Source organism: Chrysoperla carnea, chromosome 4, assembly GCF_905475395.1.
Source record: "Chrysoperla carnea chromosome 4, inChrCarn1.1, whole genome shotgun sequence".
Lineage (NCBI taxonomy): Eukaryota > Metazoa > Arthropoda > Insecta > Neuroptera > Chrysopidae > Chrysoperla > Chrysoperla carnea.
The window spans coordinates 62,416,077-62,440,954 of record NC_058340.1 but is presented as its reverse complement, the minus strand read 5'-3'; the positions used below and the strand labels follow the sequence as shown (position 1 = coordinate 62,440,954).

The 24,878-nt window shown below is 33.6% G+C and overlaps 1 protein-coding gene across 1 annotated transcript in view; it reads left to right on the top strand.

Annotated features, from left to right (window-relative positions):
- The window catches only part of LOC123298838, a 160,664-nt gene extending 137,822 nt beyond the window's left edge, over positions 1-22,842 (top strand). Inside the window, exons 3-17 of the mRNA XM_044880933.1 lie at positions 557-5,503; positions 5,543-8,676; positions 8,718-9,933; positions 11,034-11,247; positions 11,363-11,549; positions 12,031-18,385; positions 19,006-19,647; positions 19,710-19,966; positions 20,043-20,297; positions 20,356-20,428; positions 20,498-20,654; positions 20,724-20,783; positions 20,857-20,968; positions 22,263-22,340; positions 22,759-22,842. Of these exons, the coding sequence (XP_044736868.1) occupies positions 557-5,503; positions 5,543-8,676; positions 8,718-9,933; positions 11,034-11,247; positions 11,363-11,549; positions 12,031-18,385; positions 19,006-19,647; positions 19,710-19,966; positions 20,043-20,297; positions 20,356-20,428; positions 20,498-20,654; positions 20,724-20,783; positions 20,857-20,968; positions 22,263-22,340; positions 22,759-22,791 (17,720 nt within the window). The 3' untranslated portion in view covers positions 22,792-22,842. The remainder of the gene's footprint in view (positions 1-556; positions 5,504-5,542; positions 8,677-8,717; positions 9,934-11,033; positions 11,248-11,362; positions 11,550-12,030; positions 18,386-19,005; positions 19,648-19,709; positions 19,967-20,042; positions 20,298-20,355; positions 20,429-20,497; positions 20,655-20,723; positions 20,784-20,856; positions 20,969-22,262; positions 22,341-22,758) is intronic.
- Positions 22,843-24,878: the final 2,036 nt, after the last annotated feature.

The following is a 24,878-nucleotide window of genomic DNA, read 5'->3' as shown; positions in this document are numbered from 1 at the left end:
GAAACATTATACAAATCAATTTTTTTACCCATGAGGAAAATGTACTGTCTTCTGGAATGGTTTTTCATGAATTAAATACCTAAATATCTGATTGCGGACGGAAAATTTACGTGTCTCATGAAAATTATAATTTGAGTTTCACAAAATATTTTTTCGCACGCAAAGGGAAATAATAGCTATTGATTGTACCCTTGAAGTCATGCAAAGAAAAAGAACCTAGCTGACATTCGTAATAAATAATACTATGTGCAATGCAAATTATTTTTTGATTCTTCTAAAAATTTTGGTAGAATCACCTAATGAATATTCGTTGAAAAACTAATTTGTAAAATGTTTCAAAATCTTTTTTAAGTTTTTGTTTTAAATTATAATTATTTTATGATTTTGTATTTATTTTTAATTTATTTTTTTGTTTATTTTTATTTTTGTTTTCTTTCCGCTCTTCTTCTCTACAAAAAAAAAATTTAAATAAATCTTCTATAAAATTGGTTCGGCTCTCAACAAAATAAAACAAATTCCAAACAAAACCAATATCTTCCTTCTGTACACACCACAGATGTCACCACTGTTTTATTGGTGGACAACAATGGGCAACATGGGCATGGAAGATATATCAATTTAAAACCGACGATTGGCCTACTGACATCGACTGCACGGACGTTTATACAAGAAGGTGTTACGACTGAGTACGCAACACAAGTACTTGGAACAACACTTGACAATGGACGTTTATACGCACAATTTTTAACAAAAAGTTCACGTGTAATTTATGACCATAATGATACACCAGCGACTAAAGCTAGTTACCAATTAAAAGAACAACAAAATCCGAAATGGAATTTTGACAATAACTTAGTATTACCAGAAAATGTAAATATTATTAAAAACACAGACTATATTACACCAAATAAGGCTGACGCATATTTAGTATTCCCTACTACACGACAATCACCTTCCCCCTCACCCTATAAACTCAATTACCAAAAGTTTGCTTCTTATGATCCACATGCAGCAGTTGTTACCGCATCGCCATGGGCTTGGACAACAAGTGCAGAAGATGAAGATACTACGAATCCAACAACAGAATTACCAGAACAATTACCAACGCCAAGAGCACAAGTTCAACAAAATGATGGTGAAAGTGATGAAATTATTGTACGTCAAGAGAGCAAAACCACCTTCAATACCAATAATGTGAAAACTTTCAAAGCAAATCCAGCAGCAATTAATTTAGAAAATTATTATAAGCTGAAAGAAAGTCAAGAAAATGATATTCAAACGGGTGCTACATCAGATACACGTCCGCGACAACCAAAACAATTAATCACTCCTTCAAAAGTTCGACCGCAAGGTCAATTACCCACATTCACAATTAAAAATGAATTTTCACCAAGTGGTTTTGATTACCAAGAAGATCGTGACCGTCGTGCTGGATCTTCCAATAAAAATAAACAATCTGATAAAGAAACACCAGCAGATCGTAAGGCCAAATTATTATTCCGCGGTGGTGTTAAACAAGATTTAAAAGATTTAGAAACAGTCACATATTATGGTTTTGCTGATTTTACGACGATCGTTGGAGATACTGTGATTGTATTTTCTCCAAGTACAACTCAAGATACAAAGTTACAAGGTTCAGGTCAAATAACTTCCATTAGTGGTGAAGCTACACTTTCTGATCAAAATGTGGCAACTACAGTTAAAACATTCTATTCACATGAACCAGGAATGGTTACGAAAACTGTTACTGGTCATAAATTTAATATGCACACAAGTTTACCAACAATGGTGATTGACGCATCAAATCGTCAACGCGATGGTAAAAGTCAAGATTTTGATGATGTAACAACACCCAGCGAAATTGATGAAGCCGCTAAATCTTCAGTATTAGCACAAGAACAAGACATTAATAAGGAATACGACGATATAATTATTCAATCAACACCAGAATTCACAGAATCTGATATCGCTACTATATCAAGTAGTCAATCGACTGAAACATTACCCTCAGCTGAAGTAATTCAACCATCTGAAGTATTAAGTCCAACATTAGATGTGACTCAAATGTTATCAAAACCATCAGATGAGGATATTGCACGAATTGTTGCATCATTAGCAGCAAATGCTCAAAAACAAAAGACAGAACCCTTAGTTGAAGGGTCTGCGACAACTATATTCGATAGTGTTGTTGAAGATGACCAATACTCGGTTGCAATTTTGAAAACTGACTCTGAAACACATGTGCTTGGTGGTGCTACAACAATTTTCTTCGAAGATGATCCGTTCTTAGCCACTGATTTCTTTAACATTAAGAGTACAAGCCCTGTTGAAGCTACTACACAAAGTACAGCTGCAATTACTACAACTGAGGATCAAAACAACGCAGAAACTACAACTACGAGTAAAGCTGAAAACTCACCAACAACTATTGACGATCAAAATAAACCTGTAGAAACAACTACATCAAGTGAAAAATCAACAGAAAAAGAATTGTCATCAGTGGTTACCACAGAATCAAACGAAAATTCTTTGACAACAACTTCTAAAGCTGTAGAAAAAGAAGATGAAGATGAAAATAATGAAGTAGACTTTTCAAAACAAAATGAAGATGACCAGCCAGTTAAATGTACACCAACAAATTTAGTTGAAACATCAACATTGTACAAAACTTACACTTATTTAACTACATTCTTTATTCCTGTCGACGATGACATTACAACTACATCAATAAAATCACATGAAGTAACGTCGACTGAAATAGATTATAACACGATAATACCAACATACTGTGAATCAATTGTTCCGACTTCGACTAGTTCAACACCAGATATTGAAAGCACTGTTGATGTAAATACATTGACAACAACAAGCGCACAACAAGATTCGGAAACAACAGAATCCGTAACAACGACTGTTAAAGCATCGTCAGAACAACCAACAACTGTAGATAATACAAAAGAATCGATTCAAACAACCACTGAAGAACAAAAGCCAACGACAATCGATGATAACAATGATAAAATAACAACGTTGAGTGATGAATCAATTATAAATACAACACCAATTGAAGTTATTACGACAGAATCATCAACTGATGACAGTCATGATGAAACAACAACAGAAAATCATGAAGATGGTGTTGATTATATCTATAAAACATTATACACTACATACAATTATTTAACGACATTTTATCTCGAATCAACAACGAGCATTTCGAGTCGGAAAGTAATTATAACAAATGTAATTACATCCACCATAAATCCATCAAAATCATTACAAATCGAAGAGGCAACAGATCCAGCTGTTGCTGGACTATTTGCTCGAGATGATAGTATTGTAGGTAATTTAGATGAGGATCATAATAGTGTGTTGTATTCAAAACCAGCTGTTAGTTTTGATGATTTACCGGAAATTGCACCGACAAGTGTTGGTATTGGACGTCCAACAACTTCAGCAAGCTTTGAAAATACTAGTGATGATGATATTTTGAGTGAGCCGACCGAAGATAATTTATTACAAGCAACACCAGCTTTGAATGGAATAAAAACGTATTATACAACTTATACATATTTCACGACAATCTTTGTTGATGGTGAGACTGAAATATCAAGCCGAACAGCTGTGTACACTAATTATGTTACTCCAACACAACAAGAAAATGTTAGTGCAACTTCTATATCAAATTTAACAACACCTGAAGAAGATGATAACGAAGATGAGCAAGAAATTGAATCAACTGTTGAAACAAACGTTGATGACTTAGAATTAACTGATTCGAGCCGAGAAAAAATTATGAATTTAAATTTAGACGTTTATAACAAATATAACAGTACAATTGTCCGAAATAATAACAAACAATTAACAATTGAACCGACAACGGTTACTGAAACAACCAACGAATTCGAAAAAACGAATGATAATGCAGAGAAAAATTATAGTACCATGTTACGATCAAAAGAACCAAATACTTCGGAGGAAGAACAAGATGAAGATGATATATTAATCGAAACACATTCAAGCAGTTCTTCAAGTTCAACATCCAGTTCACAACGCATTACCGATAAATTGTTCGATAACGTAGAAAAACGTAATATATTAGAAGATCAAATTAGTTCAGAATCAAATAATAACGATTCAGAATTAATGCCTTCGCCTACGTTACTATTACAGACTAGTTATACAACATTCACATATTTTACGACTATGTATTTGGGTACAACATCCTCAAATGTTGTCAGTAGATTAGAAACAGTGACAAATATTGTGACGGAAACAATTCAACCATCACAGATCACTGACGATTCAGCAACAATTGACCCATCCGCTGCACAATTACCAATTACATATTTTACGACTTTCACATATTGGACAACATTATTTAAAGATGGTGTTACGACAACTACAAGTCGAGAACAAACTGTTTCGAGTATTTATACACCAACTGCCACATTGCCTGCTATTGAAATCGAAGCAACTCAAGTTGAGAAACAAGAACTAGAAACATTCAGAGTTGGTAGTAAAGAGGAGGAAAAAGAAATTAATCCAACTACAACTGCTACTGACGACTTGACAACTATTTATACAACTTACACATTTTACACAACATCCTATATTGATGATGAAACGATAATTAATAGTCGTTTGGAAACAGTGACAAGTATACAATCGTCACAAATTGAACCTTCTTCGACTGTAGAAATAGAAGCTACGCCCACTGTAGTAGTGACTAACGAAGATAATTCATTGTTACCAACTGGCCTGATTTCTACTATAATTTCAACAAATATTGAAGATGACAAAACAATCTTATACTCAACTGATGTATATGGAACTTATATAAACGGTTTATATGCCAAAATTTTAGAAAGTACTACTAAAACTTTTGATCCAGAATCATCCACATCTTCAACGACAAGCACCAATAGTGTGATTGCACCAAGTAGTACAGCGATTTCAAGTCAACAACTAAAACCAACAGGAATAGTAAGCATAAATCAAGGAAAAATAATTGATGCGGAAGGAATAAGTACATTATTTTTCACAACTAAAGCTATTGGCACATATGTTGATAACTTATATGCCCAAGTTGTACAAAGTACATCTTCTCTAAGTGTTGATGAGGTTAAAAAATCACAATTACCAGTTGAACAACAATTACCTCAACAAAAACGTACTGGTTTAGTACGACTAATTGATGGTACAATCGTACAAAACCACACAACTACTTTATACCAATCAAAAGTTTTAGGAACCATCATTGATGGTCGATATGCACAAATTATTGAAAGTACATCCAGTTTTATAATCGAAAAAACAACAGCACCATCAACAATATCACCAAGTGCAACTTTAAATGCTGCCAACGAAATTAAAGCCACTGCTTCGCCGACAAGTAATCTAATTACACCGTCGCCAGTAACAATTGAAAGTTCTTTAAGTGATGATATTGTCGGTAAAAATGACGATGAAAATCGTACTGATCAAGATGATGATGAACAAGGTGAAGGTGACGAAGACGATGAGGAAGATGATGGAACAGGACGGAAAAAGTCAAGACTGACATTCTCAACACGTAAACGTACATTTACACCTGTAATACGACCATTTGCAATAAGAAATCGGCCAACATTTGCACCAAAACGAAAGAATATTGGTCCAAGCAGTGCACAAACAATAACACGATCAGACTTCACTCCCACAATCACGGCAACCCCAGCAATTAAAACTGAAACCACACGTGGCCGATTTAGTGGTACTGGAGGAAGACGAAATAATCAAATAATTGCTCCTTCATCACAACAAAATGCCATTTCACCATCAAGTAATCGTAAATTCTCTAGACAACGTGGCGGAGCAACATCAGCTACTTTCCAAGCCAGTTCTTCTAGCTTTTCTGGACGTAGATCGTCATCAAGAGTTCAACCAACAGCAACAGGAGGATATGGTTCTAGCTCCAGACGTGGTGGATTTAGAACTAGCATTGCAGTATCATCACCAGTGAGATCTAGTGCCAGCAATATTTTTGCAAGTAGTTCAAGATTCCGTGTACGACCTACACAAGTTTTGTCATCATCATTATATCGAGGTGCAAGTTCTAGATCTTACACAACTCCATCCACAGATACAACAGATCAAGAAAATGATCTAACAACAATTGTAACAGATGATCCAACTTCATCATTTGCTGATGATGAATATGAAACGACTTTGGCTTTAACTAGTACCACAGAATCGCAACGTAGACAGAATCCACTACTACGATTCAGAAGGCCTTTAAATCGACCAGGAATTTCACCAGTTGCATCAACACCTCGAACGGGAACTACATCACGAAGAAATACGAGAAGAACAACTACTACAACAACAACGACTACAACTTTGAAACCAAAAGGCAGACCTTTCCGACCACCACCATCAATTGCTCCACAAAATAGAGCACGACCATCCAATAGTTTATTCCCACGTCGAGAGTTATTCAAACCACGTACATCCACAACAGAAGAACCAAAAGCAGAAGAAATTCAAGATGGAGATGAAGAATTTGAAGATGAAGAAGGCTTTGATGATGGTGATAACGAATACGAAGGATCACAAAAGGATACACAAACTGAAGTTGCCCCAGTTACTATTAATCGGCAAACTGGCAAAGTATACAACGCTGTTCAAGTTCGTCCATTTATTCGACGTCGTGTAAAACGGCAAATTGACTATGGTAGCAGAAGCACACCAGCAAGATTCCGACGACCAAACGGTGCTCGCGCTATTTCCACACCAATTTATGAAGAAATATATGAATCATCAGAATTAACTACACCGTCACCACCTTCAATAAGAACAACAGCTCGTCGATTTTCAGGCCGAACTCGAAATAATCCAACAGTGCATCCCCCAACAACTCTACACACGCCATTTAATAATCAAAGGCCAAAAATATCACCTTCAAGGCCTACACCTAGTACTGCTAGATCACAGTTTACGTTACGAGAACGGGATACAACACCTAGATCAAACTTCAGGCGTGGTGGGCCTACAACTGCAGCCTCAAGGCGTACAACAGGATCTCCACAAGCAAATACACGACCAAAACCACCAAGGCTACGTGGAAGCTACGGCATTACAACTGAAACACCACGCCGAAGTACAGCACGCTCACGTAATGTAAATCGTCGTGGTGGAACCACACAACGAACACGTGGTCGTGTTAATTCTTACGATGATTACAGCTATGTTGCACCTAGTTTTGATGGTACAATCACTGTCACACATCATATACCAACAGAAGTAACAATTCCTGTTGTTAATGGCAAAATAACTGAATATAAAAATATTATAACAGCAAAATTAAGTACAGAAATTTTGGGACCAAATCAATATTTAACATCTACAGGATTTGCTGGCAATCCAATTTTAGTATTGACTAGTGAAGCCACAGGATTGGCTGCAAATGGAGCAACTGAAATTACTCAATTTATTTTACATGAAACACCAACGACAAGTGTTACGTTTACACCAACATATATTCGAGGACGTAAAACATCATTTTCACACATAATACCAAGCACAGTTTACGATGTTGAGCAGGTTGTATCAACAATTACACCACCTTTAGCTGCTCAAGCACCGTTAGCTAATATCTTATTATCACAATTATTATTGGGTAATTTAGGTGTACCAAATCAAAATCCGTTATTAGGATTACAAAATCCTCTATTAGGTGCGCAAAACGCCGTGCCACAAACTCCAACTACTGAGTATAAGACACGTACGACTACATATGTAACCACAGTAACATCGGCAACATCAACAATTATTCCACTAACTTTCCGTGGAAAAGAAATTTTAACAACAATTGTTGATAGTTCTGAAAATGTGATTACTGCAACGGAATTTATCACCGATACCGTAGTGGTTACTCCAACAGCGGCTTTACCTAATGCAAATATCAATAGTTTGTTATTACCATTGCTCCAACAACAGTTACAACCACAAACAAATCCATTTGGTCAACAACAACAATTAACTTTATTGCAGGATCCAAATCAGTTTTATTTACAAGATTTGGAACAAAAGAAACAATTATTAAATTCTGATGAGCTACGAGATATTCGGGAACTTGATAAACTTAAAGATCAAGATGTCATAGAAGATGATGAAAATTTAAACGATAATTTATATGATTTACCACCAACACAAGCTCCAGCCCGCCGAAAACCACCAAGCTCACGTACAAAACCAACCACCAGCAAACCTAAACCAGCTCCTGTACGCCAATCAAGTGTGGTTACAATTTATGTCTCTGGTCGAAGACCTGGAGAATTTAGTACCTCATTATCAACTGTCTATTCTGATGAAGAATATGCAACAAGTACCTTACGTAAGCGTGAAATAGATCATCATCATACAATTCAAGTAGAACCTTCAAGATTACCAACGAAATTTGAAAGCAAACAAATTGCTGATGATTTAGAAAAAATTTTATTATCAGGTGGATTCAATGATATCGTACATAGTAGCGAAGAAATGAATTCTGGTGCTACAGAAAGTTTAGAAAGCGTTGTAGGTGATTTAACCAAATATTATAATTTAAACACACAAACTGTTGAAACATTAACAAATCATTTAAATAGTCAATCATCGTCTTCCGATCGAATGCAATCAACTTTAACAGAAGATGAACAACATTTTTTAGTGTGATAGGCCTTGTGAATACAACCCCGCATATAGAATTCACGCCAAAGGTCGAAACAATACAACGGGGTGACATTAATTTTAATTTAACTAATTTTAATTGTAATTATAATTTAAACAATGTTTCGATGAATTCATTTACAAAATTTGGCACTTCACAAAAATTACGTTTAAAACGAGATGTAAGTGACGCAATTGGACGAAATGTTCGAATTGTTAAAAAACTTGTAGCAAAACGAAAATTAGAAACTAGTGAAATAACACCAACAAAAAGTCGACGAGTTGTTGTACGTACACATCGTCGAAAATTGGGGAAAAGTTTGCAATTCCCTGAAGAAACAAATTTAATTTCTAGTACACAACAGCATCGTCGTAAAGTAATTGTGACACGTAAACGATTATTAATTCAACCAACAGAAACTTTAGAAAGTATTGTAGCCACCACATCTGATCCAACGCCCTCTGAACTTGATTTGGAAATTGAAGTACCCCCAGAATTATATTTACAAAATACCGATGAACAAGTGATTAATAAAACAAAAATTTTCGCATCCAATAATTTAGTGAAATTCACTACATATATTGAACCAAATATATCACTAGATCCATCATTAATTTTACCAATACCTACCGCAATAGATAGAGCTGCCGAAGAAGATATTCCTTCATTTACAACTCTCAGCGAACCAAATACATCACTAGAGCCATCATTAACATTACCTAGTGAAGAAGAAACAACGGCTGAAGAAGAAGACCCTTCATTACAAACAGTTATACACATAACTCATGATCCTGTAACTATATTCCCTAGTGATGAATACACTGAACTATCTTCTCCCACTCCTAGTTCTTCAGTCCTTCCCTTATTAAGTACCAGTCTTATTTATGAAACCAAAGAATTATTATTTACAAAATTACGAACGTATACATTTGTTGTGACTCGTGTGAATGGAGACGAACAAATTGTAACATCAACAACGTCAATTAAACCACAAATTAAGACAACAGCAATTACAAATACTTTGACGACAATATTAACGATTTTACCAACCGAGACTACTGTTAGCGAACGAATAATGACGACTGTAACGAACATTTCGCCATCGTTGATTATTGATACAAAAAATATAAATAATATTAACAAAAATAATACTAATTTAACAACTATTGTATATTCTTCCGATTTCGATGCGCTAAATACGTCTACAGCAATTATCAATGAACAACAATCAAAAGTCGAAGGTGAGTTATTAATTACTAATTAAATGCAAATTTATTTAGAACTTATTTACGGCAATTATAAAGTTAATGAATTTTACATCAAAATTGGGCCTTTATTAGCAAAGTTATGGCTGGACGACAGGCATGCTGGACGCCTGAGCTTGACAGTGCAGGACGGCTATTGTAGGAGCTGCCACAGTGAGGAGGAGAAGGAGACAAAGTCTCATCTTCTCTGTCACTGTCCAGCTCTTGCATGAGAATATGAACTTACTTGAGCCAGCTTCTCTTTGACGACCTTTCAGATCTAAAGTTTGTTGACGTCGAAGCACTCCTGCTGTTATTTAACAGCTCCAAAATGTTCATGGAGTAATGGCCGGGGATGGGCCAACCCGAGTTGGTCCGAGTGCTATCGAATGCTATAAAAATATCAAGTGGTTACGCCTATGATCAAAATTCAATCAATTGAAATATTCAACTTGCCTAATAAACATTTAAAAAAAATCTTTTTAATAACAAGACGGTGTTGAATGAATGCTAGGGTAAATAAATTTCTCCAATGCAGGAAATTCAAGGGGATCTACACTAAAAAGACCATGAAAGTAATCAAAATCCATTACCCACCCCATTCGGCTTATTGGAGAATTGGAGCTTGGCTAATAATGACTGTGTTAATTGACTTTATAATTGTCTTAAAATTCTACAATACCTACTTAATACTTACGCAATTTTATGCTGAATTTGAGGACAATATAGAATAATCTTTTTTACGTGGATTACGTTTGTAAATTTACATTTTCCGTAGTTAGTGGATAAAATTCCTTTTTTTTTCCTGTAGATATATACAGCAAAATCAACTATAATTTTAGCTAAAAATCCCCAAAAAATTTTGTATATATATACCAACGATTATTGTAAAATACTTTTTTTTTAATGTAACATATTTTTCTTTTTTTTTTTTTTTTTTTTTTGTTATTTTAATTATTGTTTTTAATTAAATGTAATAAACCAAAATTAATAGATTCCTACAAAATTCTAAATGGTATGTTTTAATATAAGCAAATTTTGTAAATTTTGGAAAATTTACCTTTGACAATATTTAATTTGATTTTGTATTTATAAAGCGGACGAAGAAGACATAGAAGCCCGAGGATATAATTTAGCCACACGAATTATGAGTAATGGTGTTGAAGTAATTGTTGCTGGTGATAAGAGCACGATTCCTGGTGATCCAAACTATCGAAGGGTATTAAAAAATACTCAATTTAAACCCGTCACACTTGCACCGTCTACTTTACGAGATCATATGATGTTATTATCACCACAAGAAGCAACAAATGTGAGTTATTTGTTGATAATTATTACCGCAGAATTTTAATTCTACGATAATTCTAATTGTAGTGAAATACTAATTATTACTGTTTTTAAAGGTTGATCAACTTTCATCATCTTTGTATCCAAATCAATTTGTTACGAAGACTTGTATGACCACATTTACATATTTAACGACATGGCTACAAGATGGTACCACAACAGTTAGTAGTCATGAACAAGTAATTTCAAATATAGCAACCGAAGAACGAAACACAGCGCATGCACATATTGCACCCACATCAACTGCTGGAATTACTCTAACCCAGGTAAAATAGCTTTTTTGTATCGAAACTTCATTTTGCTGTATGTTTCTGCATGGTAACCTGTCATGCCATGCATAAACGTACTTAAAAATCTGGCCTCTTGCGATTATAAATTATGGCTGTACCAGTATGATCTCTATAACATTTGCAAATAGCTCTCAAAATTATATTTTCAATTATTAGTTTTAGAATAGTTTTAAGAATGATCGTCACTGAAAATTTCCAAATCCATATTACCTCCGTTGATTCCTTTTGGGTCTGAATGCCTAAAAAGACAGATTGTCTCTCATAATACTAGTTTATAAAAAAAAAAATAAATCACCAAAAAGTTTTGCAATTGTTTTGCAAGGTGGGGGCAACCCTCTCACCATCAAAGGGCCGCCACAGGTTAATAGTGAAAAATCATTCTATTACTTAAGGCCAGTAGTTTTAAATCTCTCGAGGTATATCTTTTGTGATTAAATATTATTTCTTAAAATTTCAGAATCCAAACTTGGCAACAGGAGTTTTCCATACAACGTACACATATTTAAATACGATGCATGATGGTGATCAGCCGTTAGTAGTAACATCCAAGCACACTGTTGCAAATACAGTAACTGCTCCAGACGACTATCTGTCTTTATTACAACCGTCTGAAACCGCAACACCTGTACACGATACCAATACATATTACAGCACAGTTTCTTTAACAAAAACATTAATTGAGGGTACAAAAAGTGAAATAATCAGTACAGAAGATGTGATTACACAAGTGGTAATTACAGAATCAATTCCACCAAAAGCTACATCAGTAATGACATCCTACATTGCCTTGGATGTGGAAGATATTGCACCCACAGCTACCAAAGAATACTCGACAACTGATGTAGTAAAAACATATTTTGTAACGTATACGTATTATAATACATTTATGGAGGATGGTAGCACTGTCGTTAAAACAAATGTTTCAACATCAAGCGATATCGTAACTGAAAAACTATATTTGTATCCAAAGCGAACACAATCAACAACTTCTGGTAGCGCTGTTATTAAAACAAACCCTGTAAAATCATCAGCGTCGTTATCAACGCGTAATACTGGCGAACCTTTGGAAATATTTGCAACCAAAACATATTTAACAACTTTCACTTATTTTACAACTTTGTTACAAGAGAATGGTGCCAAAGATTCAACAACAACGATTATTAGTTCTCGAACTCGAGTAGTTGAAAATGTAATCACTGAATCAATTGCAACAAATTTATTTAAATCTGATTACATTGATTCACTACGAACATCAGTAAAGAATGCTGGTAATGAAGTTGTACAATATGCCACTATGTTAGGTGGAGAAGAATTAGAAATTACTGCAGTAGATCATAAACAAGAACATACGAAAATAGCTCCCACAGCAACTAGTTCTTCAGCATCAATTGTTGCAACGTCATCACATACTGCAAAACCGATCACAAAATCAACGACAAAACCTTCTAAATCTACAACAAAACCGAAAATTGAGCCAACAATTTTAGAACCATCAACTCCATCTGTTATAACAGGGTCTACAATTATATTTTTTGATGAAGATGATCAAATCGATCAATCTACCACTATTCAATCCAAACAAACATCGTCGCCTACACCACCTCTAAATTTTAAACCAACAAAATCAGCCATTGTAGAAAGTAGCTCCAGAATAAAAACAAAAAATAATTCAAAAACAAAAATTAATAAATCAACTACACACAAACTTGAACAAACCAAAACCCAGTCGGTAAACTCTAATACCAAAGCGCAACCTCAAAATTATACTACTTCAATTTTATCTTCAAAAACAGTGACAAAAAATGGGGCCACATTAATGCCTGGTGATCAAGTAATTGTGGTCAATCGTAAAAATGGAACGAAAACTATTATACCAGTATCAGATCCTTCATTGAAAAAGCCAGCAAATAAAAATGAAGTTGTTCAAGACTTGTTGAGTTTAGGATCATTAGGAATCAATAGTTTAACTGCATTACGTCCAGTTTTCAGTGCTATTGGTGGTATGATTAAAAATAACCTAAATTCGAATCGCCGTAATGATACATCAGTATTAACGAATAATACAACATTGAAACCCCAATATGCCGATGTGATGAGCAAAAAGAGTAGCAAAAAGCCACCAGCAACTGCGCTAGATGCACAAAATCGTTCTCCAATCTACATTCCTGTAGGCAGTATTGGAGATGATGGTTTAGAAGTAGCTGAAAGTCAAAATATCGCTTCACATCTTGCTCTTAATGGTCATTTACTACCGGATCAAAAAGTAAATCACAAAAATCAAGTTATATTTGGAAAACCAACTTATGAAAGTCCACTTGTAAATGGAGGAATTCCAATATCACCTGGTCAGGTTATCACCGCTAATTCTGATGTAATTGTTGGAAAACCAGCTATAGTTGGACCTCGTGTACCGTTTTTAGAAAATAAACCAGAAACACCGATTGGCATGCAACCACCACCAAAACTTGCTCAAAAAGAAGTAATAAATGATGTAGAAAAACATAAGCGTAACCCTGACACATATTATGGCCCGCCACCACCTCTCAAAGAATCTTCTCGAAGGCCATTAATACACATTGAAAACAGTAATTATCATGACAATAAACCTTTATCGCCTCCACCATTTAAAAAAATGCATACACGAATCAGAGATTCGCATGGATCCCAAAGTATCCGCTTTCCTAATATTCCAAGCAACAGAGAAGATAATTTACATCTTTCACCACCTCCAATTCCAAAAATTCCTCCGCCATCGAGCTATCAAGAAGTAAATCATGCTGGAGTGTCCATTTCACATAAACATCAGCATGAAAATTCAGGAAAAGTGGTACATTATGGTCCAACTAGAGCTTCTGAAAGCATTGAAGTTCGTCCAATAACAATAGGCGATCCACATTTACTCCCTGAAGTTGTAGAACGAGCGACAGGACAACCTCTATTGGTCAACATTCAACCATCACAAGTGGCGAATGTAATTATACCTCCTGGTAGCTCAACAGCTTTAATTTTTGGCGGAATATCTGAGCCTCACAAAAATGGACAATACTTTGATGATCCCTCGCCATATCCTGAACCAGAAACAACATTTACAGGAATTAATCCACCAACTCATAAGGTAATGCCTAAACCATCTGGAGGTGTTATAAATGTTGATTCAAACACTGCAGTCCATGGTATCGATATAAATGTTCCACCACTTTCATTTGGGGTATCCCCCAATGAAAATCCAGTAAATGTTATTAAACCATCCGGAAGCATTATAAGTGTTGATTCACACGTAAACCATCATGATATCAGTGTAAATGTACCACCTATATCATTCGGTACGGTCATAAACGAAGATATCCATACTGCTTCGAATACACATCACTACGAAGGTGAATCAATAAAAAGTCAGGTTATACACCATGGAGTTGCATCCCATGGAATCAAAATAAATGCACCACCTGTCTCATTTGGTGTAAGTAACTATGATGATGAACATCGTCCTAATCATGGACCAATAAAACCAGGTGTAGTGCACAACGACTACGGTCCGCATGATCATGGCATAACTATTAACGAACAAAAAGTTTCGTTTGGGGGCCCAAATCATGACCTTCCTCCATATGGAATAAAAGTACATTTACCACATATGGACGAGGGGAACATAAATATTAACGTTAGTCCACAACCACTTGGAGGTATTAATAGCCACGAACATGTTGTGCCAAATGGAATTGTTTTAGACGCTCCTTTGAACAATAATCAATTTAACACCCGACCTGGATCTGTGGCGTCTAGACCTAGCATACCATTGAATAATTATGATCATTCAGTTTCTTTCGTAAATTCTCAAAGTGACACACCGAATTCACAATGGGGAAAACCACAACAAAAGCCTTTATTACCACCGAAACAACAGAATACTCCTTCCGAGTTTATGTCGCCACCGCCAATTTCACAACCAAATAAGAAACGACCAGAAGTGTATCATTCAACACCAAAACCAATACCTTTACATTCAAATGAGGATGACTTGCCATCCGATGAAAACGTTGATCAAGGTGAGAGTGTTCAAGAATCAAATCAATATCCATTACGGCCAGGACAATTACCGATAAATAAATATACAACTTTAAAACCGTTGACCACAAAAGCGGTCCAAAAGAAACCAGCGGATAACTTTACGATCATTAACGATATTATTCATGCATTTGATACTTCATTAAATGATCAAAAAATTGGACAAGTTTTTAAAATACCAATGGCTCATGATGACCTCAGCTACAACATTCCAAAACCACCGATATCAAATGTTTATAAAAAGCCTCCAACAAGGAAACCAATAATTGAGAGACCTACAACACATCGGTATAACAATAAATACCATAACGTACATCCTACTTCATTACCTGTGGACAATTCGCATAAAGTTGGTACTCGTAAACCGCCGGTAACTAACAATTACGAAAGTAAAGAAAACACTGGATCTCAAACTGAAAAACCATTTAACACCGCGTATACGAAACCTCCAGATCATAAACAAGCACATTATGCAACTACCACTCCGAGAACAAGCTTACATTTGGATAATTCTCCATCTTCAAATATTCAGATCAAATCAAACACCTCAAATATTCTAAACAATTCAATTGTTCTGCCACATTCCAAACCAGTAAATCCTCTTATAACATTATTAAATAAAGAAAAATTGGATTTGAATTTAGGTGAAATACCAAAGCCACCGACAAAACCATCGAAAGCTCCATCTAATATACCAAATAAACCACATAATGGATCAGAAGATTCCGATATTATTATGTCTGACGATGAAAAATCTGAATTATTTGTTACAAAAGAATCCACAAATCCGCACAATTATGGATCCGTACAAATTAATCAAACTGTGGATCCATCTAGTTTAGAAAAAATGCATCCGCCAACGATTGAAAATATATATGATAAAATGAAAAATATGGATATGGATATGAAACCACCGCCTCCTGTTCAAAACACTCCAACAATAACTCCAGAAAAGCCTCTATTAGATACACAATCTGTAATAACTCCAAGTTCATTCATACCAAAGCCATCGGAAGAAATGAAACCACCTCCAGCAATTGAGTATCATTCACAATCGTCTATAAAGAATGATGACATTGTTATGGGTTTAAATCCACCGCCCGCTGTAACAGCTCATACTTTCACCGAAACAACTCCTCAACCAGAAATTTCTACATATCGACCTGTGTTTAACATCGATCATTACAAAAAACGACCCAATTTAAATCGATATCCACAATATTCTACAACAACCAAAGCAACAGAAATTGTTCAAAATGTATCACGTCGACCACAAACGCCATCTCCACCAAGAGCTACAAAACGACCAGAAAGTTCCACCAAGAAAGCTCCAGTAACACCCGATCATTATCCAATTACAACGAGGCGTCCAGCCTTTTCATGGCCGAAACCACGACCACCGGCTCATAAACCGTATGTTGTACCGCCAATTCGACATCCACAAGGAACGACCGTCGCTATTACATTTTCACCAACTTCTAGCCATGTTACACCCAGTATGGATATCATTATTGGCAAACCAGAAGAATCTATAAATCCAACGCATGTTAAGGAAATATTCATGACAAGTAAAGTCGAACCATCAATTCCAACATGGAATCCAGATTCAATTTTAGAAAGTTCAGAAACTTTACTAACAGTTGACAGCATGAATATAATCAAAACATCATTAATAAATGATGTACAAGAAAAATCGGTTCCAGTTCTTGTATCAGATGGAATCACTACAATCTTTGGCAATTTGTTTACTAAAGATTCGAATTCAGAAATTATCTCCGGTTCTACAATCAGAGATTCAACTCCAAGTTTAGAAACAACAATGACACACCATGCCGGTAATGAAGTAAAAATTGTAGACGAAAGCATTCAACCCACGTCTAGTAATACGCCAATAATTTTACCGACAATAATTGAGGAAGATATATTACAATATCGTAAAGAAACATCGAAATCTCTACTGCCGACGAGGTACATAACACATACACAAACTTTAACAGTAACCACGACCAAAACTACTGTTGTCAAAAGTTTGGGAGCACCACCATCCACATTAACTTTGCTGTTAACAAAGACTCAAACATCCACAATTGTGGATACGGTCACTGAAACATATGTTCACACACTTGTTCAACCAACGAGCATTGTTTCCACAATAACGACAACTATAAACCATCATATTCCACAACCTACTAAATCTTCCACATATCCACAAAAACCAGAACCAACTACATATCCATCTGTTCCTGTAGCGACATCAATTGATAATTCTTCAGGAGAGATTGTGATTGAAGGAATAACAGATGAAGAAAATTTGAATGATTTTATCATCGACGATAACGAGCCACCACCAAATGTATCAAAACCGAATATAACAGAAACCTATAACGACAATGAATCTATATTTGTTGTAATGACCGATAAGAACAAAGGTGGTGTAGTCAAAGTACCTCCACATGATGATAAAAATGATAATAAGAATCATAAAGATGGAAAAATTGAGCATGGATATGAAACCGAACAACGGGATGAAATTGTTGAAGGCAACGATATTGATCATGTTATGGTCGGTGGAATATTAATAGCTACACCACCCCGTTTGGAAATTCCTGATATAAATGGTCGTCTAAATGAATGTAAACCCGATTGTAAACCATCCAGAAATGAGTTGTGCCAACGCGTTGAAGGCATAATGCGTTGTGTATGCCGTCCTGGCTTCGCTAGAATGTTCCCAGATCGTCCATGTAAACGTAAGTCAATTAAACTTACTTTTCTTTTAAAATTATTCTCCTTGGTTTAAAAATAGAAGAGCCTAAGTAGCCGAGCGGGTTAAAGTTGGACTTAAGTTGCGGGTTCGAATCCAGGCAGCGTTAGTGTGAATAATTATAATTAATGGGACGGTAAAATTGACCACACTGTCGTCATTTGGATAAGAACGAAGTAACCGATTCCACCCACATCATAAATTTATTTGTATACGTATGTAGTTTAATAAGTGACCTCTGTTATAGACGTATATGTCCGAGAATCGGAGTTTAAACTAACATTATAGTTTAAAAATAGAGTTCGCTAGTTCGATAGCGAATTGCCTAACGCCTGCGTAAACGTCCGCTAACGCCTGTATAAACGAAATTTACCTTTTTCAAATGCCATTTGCACATGTATAAGCGGGTCCTCTTTTTTCTCATTAGACGGTATATTACTTTGTGTAAAAGAACTGTTTTAGATTATTAGAGCGATTAAATTATTAACAACTGTTGATCCGTATGCAATCAATCTCTTGTATTTCCAAACAATATATTCATTTCTACTATTACATAAATTTTTTCTTTCATACAAATATTTTACTATTAATTATTTTCATTTTTAGCAACTTACACTTATCGAATGAAAATAGCTTTGGCACGTCATGGAAAAGAAAGATTACGTTACGTAGACAAATTAAATAACGAAAATTCAAACGAATTTACAAAATTAGCTCAAGCTACTCATGACGGACTTGATCGTATGGTTATGCAAAGTGATTTACGAGATGTATATCATGGTGTACATGTGGATAGTTTCGAACCAACACCTTCTGGCGAAGGTGTAATTAATAAATTTTATGTTCAGCTATCCGATAATACAGACGAAGGTCGTTTGATGGATGTGTTTAAGAAATACTTACGAAATAATAACTACAGTTTAGGTGGTACCGAAGTGTATGCTGCTAGAGAATATGTTGAACAACTTCAAGCTTCTGATTTCAACGAATGTATGAATCCACAATTCCATGATTGTTCCGAGCATGCTGAATGCTTCAATTTACGTGGAACTTATACATGTAGCTGTAAGGAAGGTTTTGCTGATTTATCCGAGAATCCATTATATCCTGGACGAGTATGCTCTGCGGAATTGATTGGTTGTGAGAAATGTAATTATCATGGAACATGTTATAATCGTGGCGATGAACAAGTTCTTTGCGAATGTTTCCAATGGTATGCAGGTCAAAATTGTCACATAAATTTGAAAGGTGAGTTTATTCACTCTGCAAAATGATTTGAAGCAATAACTAATACATTTTACGTTTTTCAGTTATGTTAATTGGTTTGATTATATTGGGTATAATTCTCTTCATTCTGTTGATTGTATGCTCAATTTTAACTTGCGTTCGTCATCAATCAAGTGATATTCGAGTGAACTCTCATCGAGGATCACGTGGAGCTCCGCGTGGGCAAGGTGGCACGTCGTTTTTACCACAAAGAGCGTCTTTAGATCGTAGAGCTATGATTCAAGATACTAGCAGTGAGGGTAGTCAAAGCGATGCCAACACTTTACCTTATGTAGTAAAAGTAATTTCATATTTTATTTTATTTCATTGTAAGACTGAACTATTTTAATTTTTTTTTAATTTTTACATTCTAACAGAAAAGCAAGAAACAAAAATCTAGTAACAAGAAACATGTCTCAGTTGCTGATTTAGAACAAGGTGATTCTGGAACGTTAGGTGAACAAAGAGATCGTTCTTTGACTGTAATGATACCTCGAGCTAAATATCATCCGGCTGCACCAAATTCCCCGTTAATGACAATGGGGCATGGTTATGAAAAAAGAAAAACTTCGGCTGGTAGTACGGAAGCGAAATTATTATCGTACTTAGATGCTGGGCCTTCTCCTAATAGGGTAGGAACATTAATTTTCATTATAATTTCCAGACTTATGTTTATACACTATTTTACAGCAGGAAAATCCAAGCCGAAAACATAGTCAAGCTCAAAGTGAAAGAAAATCAAGTACACACAAAAATTCCACAGGTAATTTATAAAAAAAAACTTTGCAATAAAATTGTAAAATACGAAGTAATGCTCGAATTAACTGCCTAGGTGCACTGGTTTCTGCTGGTTTTGAAGTATCGGCTACTGTTGGTAGCCAAGGAGTGGAAGCAGATCGTAGTGAAAATGCAACATTAATACATAAAGCCGACTTAATTTCAAGTACTGGAACTCGGTCACAATTTACTACACTAAGAAAGTCAACAAGGTAAGTAAAACGAAATCACTAAAAAAAAATTTTTTTTATTGTCTTAATACCAATTTATTGTTTTCTTAGCCACGAGGATCTTGTGGATCCAATGGCAAATTGGCTAGTAGATACAACACCTCGAGTCATGTAAGTTAATTTCACTAAATAATGTTTAAAAATTATTAAATAATTTTAAATAAATTTTGTGCAAATTTTTAAGGACCGTATCAGAGGCAAGATCGTATGATGAAACAACAATACAACCTCCAACGAAATCATTACGAAGTGTTGGAGGTTATGATTCAAAACCATCTTCACATCATAATAACGAGGTAAAAATATACACACAAATAAAAACAACTTTTTTCCTCTTTTTTTTTTTTAGTTAAAATCACAAAGTTGTAATATTTTATAAATTAAGAACACTCACAAAAATATTATAAATTTTTCATTAAACTGTCTTCAAAAACGTAAACAAATGTAGTTCACAAAATAAGAATATACTTAGATGACCTTACTCAACAGTAATTCAGGGATTCTATAAGCAGACGCATCTCATGTAAAAATGTTACAGATACTGGACCTAAAATTTTTAATTTTTTAAAAGGCAATGTTTTTTTTTGTCTCTTATCCATAATAAAATGAAATAATTTATAAAAAAACAGATTAGAATATTTAATTTTGAAATCAGGTTGAGTATTTTTACCGCCATGTTTAGTCAAAAAATATAGAAAGTTTCTGTTACACCACTTTCTAATTTGACTAAACATGGCGACTTCAACTTTTAACGCCAGTAAAATGTTAGAAAAAAATTAACAACAACAACAACAACAACTAAAATCACAAAACTTGATGTAAAGCTGATTTTTTGCTATGTTATTCTGACCTCTTTGAGGATCGTAAAACTGCGTTTTGCAAGCAAAAAAAGTTGTTCTACCTGTGTAATACATGAAAATTGCAAAATTTTCGGACTTTTTCAGTTTTTGCTGTTCAATACAAAAATTATGTGCTTTTGAAATTTGTTTCTACTATCATTTTGAAAGTAGGTATATTTAACTTGAAACAATTGAAGCCAACCCACTCCGTATGTTTGATAGTTTTTGAAACGTGATGCTTAAATTTACAAAGTTTTCAGAAATGTTAAAATTTTGTTTGAAACCATTTTTTCTTAATCATTATTTTCTCGTGAGGGAGTGAAAATAGGACAAAACTTTGGGATACTTTTCTCCAAAAATATGAAAGATAGAGAGATGAAAATTTGTAGGTAGCTTCAACTAGTGAGCCTAATGACAAATTAAAAAAACAAAAAACAAAACAAAACAAAATAAAAACAAGTTTTCTAAAAATTATTTCGAAAAATTTTCGAAAACTAGTATAAATGGCGGCTAGATATGTTATTTGGGCCCCTTAGGGGCAAGTAAAAAAAGTTTTTTTGTTTTTTTACACTCTCTTAAGAGATTCAAATATTTATACCAAAATAGCAGCTTTACATCGCGTTTTGCGACTTTAATGTAAAATCTAACTGCCGTATTTGTTAATATTATTAATATTATTCCCCAAAAATAAAAATTAATATATTTTATAATCACGGAAACTTTTTAGACTATAAACCTGGAATTTTTTTAGGAGGCAAACACGATGGCAGAAAGAGATGTGGGATCAACATTTTTATTACCCCATACGCACTTATATAAACCAGATCGCGTAAGTATTATATTGCATTAAGAGGATATAGCAACAAAAATGCGTTGATTTTGTAAAATCGATAAAATTTAGCAATTTCGAGCCGAACTCTATATATAATTCTCCATATATAAATAATTCTCCAAATGTAATGAAATTCGGCATGCACTCTGTAAATGGATATAAAAGACTCTTCGCTATGCTTTTTGGACAAAATTTAAAAAAATGTAGCCCTAATACATATTAAAATCAAATTAGAACCAAATTTATCGGTCGAACTTTGCACCAAAATAAATTTAGTATAATATTTTTAGTTATACAAACAAATTAATAGACGACAGTAATATCAAACAGAGAAAGATATTTTCAGAGCCATTTCCACTTAAAGTGTAAAGCTTCAAAATCAAACACCAGCTTAAAAAACGTTTTATTTTTTCAGGGAAGCGATATATCTGGGTTCGATTCACTTTGAATGGAAGAACAAATAATTTAAATCAAAAGTTTGAATTATAGTGATTGGTTTAAAAAAATTTTTTTGTTAATAATTATTGTTTTTACTTAAATTATTTAAATTAAAAAAACTGAATTGTGTGCCGTTTCGTTAGTGTGATGTGCCAACTGTGTCATTTTAAAAAAAAACTATATGTTTAGTATTTAAAGTTATAATTTAAAAAATATTTACTAACGAAAAATTTACACAATATTTAAAGCCTATTTCAAAACTAATTTGAAGTAGCCTTTGAAAAAGAGTTGAAGCAAATTTAGAAACCACTTATTTAAAAAAATTATAGTGAAAATTTTTTATTTTTTTAAAATTGTAAAATAAAAACTTTTCTCTTTTTATATTTAGTGAAATAAATAAGTGATTTTTAGTTTTGTTATTAAAAAACTCATTTAAAATGGAAATACGAAAAAGTTACCATTGTTGTTTTTAAACATTTCAGTAAAAAATCGAAATGTGGATGGTAAAAAAAAAAATATATGGAAATTTTTAGTCCATAAAAACAATTAAATAATCGAGTCATATTACAAGTTTATTGTAATTTTTATAAGAAAAAAACGTAATGCTATTATTATTTGTGTAATAAAAAGAAATTAGCTAAAAATATAATTTTAAGCAATGTAAATAAATTTATTAAGCTAAACAAATATTTTGTACATTATATTATTATTAATTATTTAAAAATCATACTGTGTAGTATAATATAATATAAATAACATATTTTTTTTTTAATATTTAAATAATTTTTTAAATGCAATATCAAGTTCTACTTAAATATTTTTTTAAGTAAATTCATAAATTTTACAATAATTGTGAATATTTTTATTCAAGAAACTACAAAAACAAAAAAAATTAGTAAATTGTATACCGGTTAAGTTACATTATTGCGTTAAAAAAATTTTTTTTTTTAAAATTTAATTAAATTGTGGCTTTTGTGACTTTTATCTCGGGGCATTTCCTATTTTGTTTTCTTTTTTCTTTCTTTACTCAAACGAAAAAAATACTTTTATTTGATTTTTTTCCACTTTCAATTTTTCCAATTTGTTACTAAAACTTCTTAGCTTGCGAGATAACTTTCAAATAATTGACCATCTTCAATAAAAACCTTCCGTTTAAATAAAAATTTATTTCTATAGCTGAATTTCAAATCTTCGTGTAAAACGCCGTAATGTAACCAGTACCTTTTTTGGTAAAATTGTTTATTCCAAAATTTTTATGTACAGCCTCTTAAATTGGACAAATTTGTAGTTTAAAAGCTACCACTTGATTGATGTCTATTAATTGTAAGTAAAATTTAATTGATTCTTCTAAAGTTATTTGAATATACATTCATGCTTTTTTGACTCAAGAGAAGGCAATGCTCTCCGATTTGACGCGGTCATATAGTAATACGCTTTTGATCGCCGTATAGTTGCCAAATTCAAAGGTTTTGAAAAGAGACTGAATGTTAATACACTCTCACTTTTTAATCAACTTTAAATATTTTTGTTGGATAAACCTGGCATACGAATCGGAATATTTCTTAACCGGCTCTGGTATGTTCTTTTCGTAACCTAGTGTTTAAACTATTTACTCCGAAAGTTAGTAGAAAATGATGGTCTGGAATATTACTATCCTTCTCTACTAACTGTCAGTGTAATAAACCATAGAGAATGGCATAAAAGTTTTGGAATATACGCATAATTAAAAAAAATTACTGTACGAAACATGAAAATTAAATTTTCCAATCGAAATGTGTGGGTTTTTAGGTATTTTTAAACAAATATTAAAAACTTATTATTTAAAAAAAAAAATACATGATACGATTTTAAATGAAATAATCAACATATACATATAAATACATCTCTTATGTAATTTTGAAGCGAAGTGCCAAAAAAGACTTAATTATTAATTATAATGTTTATACTAAATAAATAAATATATAAATATAAATACAAACAAATTTTTTTATACATGAATTATTAAAATATAATAAATTTATTTTAAACAAATTTATATGTTTTTCTTTATTTTTCCTCAGCCTCACAAATTAGCCTCAGCCTCACCATAGGGTCCAA